The 5,261-nt window shown below is 39.8% G+C and overlaps 1 protein-coding gene across 1 annotated transcript; it reads right to left on the reverse strand.

Annotated features, from left to right (window-relative positions):
- On the reverse strand, nt 1-1,730 carry LOC106941345 (immediate early response gene 5-like protein). The gene has a single exon (XM_015024328.1). The coding sequence runs from the start codon at nt 966-968 to the stop codon at nt 72-74; it is 897 nt and encodes a 298-aa protein (XP_014879814.1). The 5' UTR covers nt 969-1,730; the 3' UTR covers nt 1-71.
- Nucleotides 1,731-5,261: the final 3,531 nt, after the last annotated feature.

Here is a 5,261-nt window from a genome sequence, read left to right on the forward strand (position 1 = left end):
AAAACAACAAAGTAAAATCATACAATGAAAATAAAATAATAATAATAAAAATTAAAAAGCAATCACATAAATCAAAACGCTTCGATTGCTCTGGTCCAACCACTGCCTGCCAACAGTGTGTGTTTTAAACAAATTGTCTGAGTGCCGAATATCTGCTCAAGGTCCATCTGCTGCCAACTCACAAACTCAGAAAGCCCACCTGATCCCAGAACCGAGATCAGGTTGGAGATGTTTGCGCTGTCCAGCTGCTCCGAGTCCGATTGTAAATCATCCTCCTCCTCCTCATCCTCACTCCTCATCCTCTTACACGGCACGGGCACAAAGTCCGGCAAATAAAACTCCGGGTCAACAATGTAATAACTTGTGTCCATCTTTCGCTTTCTGGTGTAGCACTGCGCGCCCGCCTGCGGCTGTTTTGGCTGCGCGCAACAGTCTGAGTGGAAGTATCCGTTCGTCACAGTTGTCACCACATGCGTGTCCAAGTCCAGGACGGTCTTTTGGTTGGCTTGTGCGTTCAGGATGGGTAACTCCCAGGAAGATTTGTCCGCGCAGCTCCAGCAGGCTTCTGAAACCATGAGCTCAGAGTCACTTGGAGAAGCCATTGCGCACGCAGAAGCGTCTTGGTGCGCCAGCTCCGAGGGCTGTGCGCTGGACTGGTGCGCTCCGCAGTGCCAAGTATCCGACTCCACGCCTGTAAAGTTGCAGTAGAAGTCATCAGCCAACTCCGTGAAGCTGCCGGTCAGCTCGATGTACTCTTGCCTCCTGTGGACCGCCGCCGCATCCTCGTACGGAGGTGTCCTCTGCGTCTGCAGTGAGTTTTTGCTCATGTAAAACTGCCTAGCGTTTCTGAGGACGTACGTTACCAGCAAGTTCTTGTGGAGCTTGATGCCGCCTCTCTGCGTCCTGGAGCTTTGGATTTTCCTTAAAGAAATGGAGATCAGGTTCTGTGCGTCAAATGCACACTCCATCCTCAACTGGGCGACCCTTTGTTTTGTTTTTTTTTTTTGTTTGTTTTTTTCCCCTGTTCCTCTCAGTGTCTCAAAACGCTCGTTCTCTAACAGGAGAAATATTTATCTCGTTGGTTGAGATACCTACTAGGCTCGCGTAGACTGTGTCCATAGCGCTCCATGTCTTCCCAGTAAGGGCATGGATTTTCAACTCTCATCTTTCCTTTGCCACGCCCTCACGTACACATTGTCCAATGGGAGGGAGGCGGTGCTTCTGTTATAACCAAATATCACTACTGGCCTCATTGAAAATGCACGGAGGAGCAGGCATGCTGCATTTCACTAAATGTGCACCGATCTCTGTAAATATTAATACCAAAAGGGGGGGGGGGGGAAACTGACTTTTTATGAGTAGAACAAAATGGAATAGAACTCACAAGAATCTTGTAAACCAATGGAAAAGAATTAATGACGGAATGTGTTTATACTAATGCAGAAAACGGGGAGAAAGCGTTAAATAAATACAATAACTTCTATTTATGGCATTTCTTTATTTGCAGAAATGAGCATTATAGTCCAGAAGCTTAGGAGTAGAAAACAACCAAATATTTTTCAACTCAGTCTTGGACAGGTCAGGTCCAAGGTTTAGTCTGATACATAGGTTATAGTTTCTCAACTAAAAACGTGTTAAAGTGACTAATTTCCATCATTTATTCTGTCAAAGAGTTGGCTGAAGCAATAGATCATTGGGGGTTTCAAAAGCAAACTGAAGGTGCAAAGTTTTGTTAGTGAGAGCATTTATTTTTTATTTAATTTCATCATAGGTTTTAATGAACTTTTTGTTTTTATTTTATTATTTAATTTGCTTTCATTTGCTTCTTCATTTTGGTTTTATTGGTTTGATGAATTAACTTCTCTTTCCAGTTGTTTAAAATTAACGTAGATTTCAGTTTATTTATTTATTGATGTACTTTGTTATTTATTTTTAATTCATATTTAATTTGTATTCATTTTTTTTTTCTTGTTAACAATCTCAATGGGATGTGAGAATATATGTTTGTTTGTTTTTTTGGGTTTTTTTTAGAATTCTCATCTCCACATTTAGTGTTTTCTCATCATTACCATTAACAAAGCAGTTTGATTGACTGATTGATTGATTCCAGAGAATATCGATTGATTGCAAAGAATAATGTCCGGCCAACGTGTGTTTGTGGGCCCCGTGTGGATTTGGCTCAGGCTGAGTGGGTAGTAAACGGGGAAAGTAACTGTTTACATGTAACTGTTTACAATTTCCAGCATATTTGAAATATAACAGTTCAAAACATGCAATATAAGCTTCACCTTATGCTCACAGTTGTCCTGCGTTACATCGAAGGAGTCACTGTGTAATCCATAGGCAATCTAAGGTTAATTTTTAATCCCATTTGCTACTTATACTGGCCCCATGAGTAAATGTCGGCTACGTCAGTTAGTAAACAAATAACATCTGGGTTTAAATTATATTTACGTGTGGTTTTAATTTTATTAAGAAAAAAAAATCACATTAAATAAATGACTTGTACTGAGAAGGTAAGGCAGATTAGAGGGTCCTGCAAAGGACAGTGAGGGGAGCTGAACAGGTTATTGTTCTGTGCCCGTCCTCCGTATAGAATCTGTTTCAAAGCAATCTGCAGGAGCATGACTCTGAGCATGTTCAGAAAATCCTCACACTCCCTCCATGCTGCCATTAGGCAAGATGTACAGCAACAAAAGAGCCACAAAATCCTCAAAGCCACCCAGCTTTGTGTTCCCGATCAAACTGTTAAATCACTAGCTTGCTGTTAGCAAATAAAAATTCACAGTATGGAATTTTCTATCTCATGCTGTTGTATGCTATTTTGAAATGACTTAACGTAGATAGCAATTAAATGCATCATTACATGCCACTGTATGAAGTATCGCTTGTCCGTGTTGACTTTATGATTCTTTATGGTTAATTATTTGGTTAGAATGTAAACGTTGAACATAGATAGCACTAGCTTATGCCAACTGCTTTGCAGGTTAAAAAAAAAAGGCTAATGTTAGCCAAAGCGAACAAATCCATTGTGTGGCGTGAGAAGTCATCGACGTAGCCCAATAAAATGAAAATTATTTTACAGCCTCATTTGCCATCGTAGCATTTCTTATTTCATCCTGTGGATACGGTTCAGTGCTCAAAATGGAGGCAAAAAAAAACAAAAAACTGGGCCACCATTTCTGACCCAGTTAAAACACAAAACTTTGACTCAAACAGCATCAAGTCAGAATTTGGGTTAAAATAATACCAGCTGCTTAATTATACGTTTCACAAACATCAGCATAGAAATAACTTGAAATATTTAACAATGTGGAGGGGGGAAAAAAAGACAGAAAACTGAATAGAAATGATGAAAATTGGGGACGATAGAAGAAGAGAGTGGACCAGAACGAGACCAGCACGACGCACCCTGCTGGAGAATCCACTCAAACAGTTCTAATTAGGTATTACGAAATACCTTTATTCATTTTTTTAAAAAAATAAGTAGCACAAATGGCTGTATTTTAATGCAGCACTAAAATCTTTGGCCGCATAAAAGCGCAGACCGCAAACATTTCTGTCTAAAATGTGGAGAGAACACAAACTCTGCTTCACTCTTTGAGCAGGAGGCTTTGCTGGTTCTCCTGTATATGCACCGACTCGTTGCATAATGTCTATAAGGCTGCGCCGGAGACTGCAATTTTCTCCACCGCCATCTGTTGGGGAAGCAGCATCAGAGACGGCGACTCAAAGAAAGTGAACAAACTGATGAAAGGAAAAGTCTGGCTTTGTGCTGCATGAGAACAGCTATGGACCTCACGGAGTTGACAGAGAAAGGGAAAAATGTTGCACAAGCTGTGCAGCATAATGGACAACACAGTGAGCGCACAATGCGCCGATGAAGCAGCAGATCTTCGGCAAGAAGTTTCTGCAGCACACATGCCAAAACAAAAAAAACAACAAAAAAAAACCAGAAGTACAGGAGGTCATTCCTTCGAGCAGTAATAACCTTTTTATAGTCAGTGTGCAGAGGAGGGAACTCCTTTGACATGCATGGTCTGCTTCGCTTTTTCCCCTCTTTTTTCTCTCTCTTTTTGGTTAATGAGGAACTGTATGTATTTAATTTCCTTTTGGGATTATCTAATTCTTCCTTGATTCAGTTTAATTTATATAGAACAAAACAGAACAGAGAAGAATAAGGAGCACTAGAATAGTCATGAAAAGGTAACAATACAATCACCTTTCACATCACCAGCACAGTGTTTTTTATTTTATTTTATTTTATTTTATTTTATTTTTTCAAGGGTGAATTTTGAAATAAAATAAAGTACATTTTATGTATTTAAAATTTTAGTACATGAAAACACAGCAAAAAAAATATTTCTCACAATAATGTGCTCTAGAATAAAATAAGATTTTAATCGGGTGAGTAAAATTCAACTGAAAACAATCACTGCTCTAGCACATCATTTGTGTCATTTAATGTTGAGCATCTCCACATACTGTGCCGAAAACTTATACAGTGCCTTGCGAGAAGATTCCTACCATTCATTTATCACATTGCACATTTAATAGGACAACGTGAAACCAACTCAAAGAAGCGCATGACTTCTTTGAGTTGGTTTACAGGAAACCAACACAAGGAAAAGGATAAATAGTTATAAATAGTGCAGTGTGAAATATATTTGCACCGGCCCACTCTTAATCGGATACCTCTAAATAAAATCAAGTGCAACCAACTCTCTTCAGAAGTCCGTATTAATTAATAAATACATTCCATCTGTGTAACTTCAATCCCAGCTGCTCTGAGACATTTGTTAGGGGATTATAGAAAACCAACTGCATCAGTAAGGCTGAGGACAACAACAAACAGGTCAGAAATAAAGGCCCAGGGAAGTTTAAAGCAGGGTCCTTACAGAGCTTTTTCCCTCCATTATCCAAAAGTAGAGTCTGACAAGATTGGAAACCTAACAAAAGGTAGACAGGGTGATAAATATGCAGGGAAAGATTCTCTAGTCAGATGAAACTCTGCATGCGAAACGTTAAGTGCGCAGGACAACTAGCGATACACACCACAGTGAACACACCATCCTCATGGAGAAACATGGCGGTAGCAGCATCATGCTGTGTGAATGCTGCACCTTCAGCAGGGACATGGAAGAAGCATTTTTCCCAGTTAGCACACAGACAATAAAAAAAAAGATTAGTTGGTAATATGAGGTGTAGTATCTTCCACAGGGACTTTCTAAAACGAGTCCTTGGGAAGCTGGAATCAAACT

Source organism: Poecilia latipinna, unplaced genomic scaffold (genome assembly GCF_001443285.1).
Source record: "Poecilia latipinna isolate Pla-1442-1.1 unplaced genomic scaffold, P_latipinna-1.0 Scaffold3618, whole genome shotgun sequence".
Lineage (NCBI taxonomy): Eukaryota > Metazoa > Chordata > Actinopteri > Cyprinodontiformes > Poeciliidae > Poecilia > Poecilia latipinna.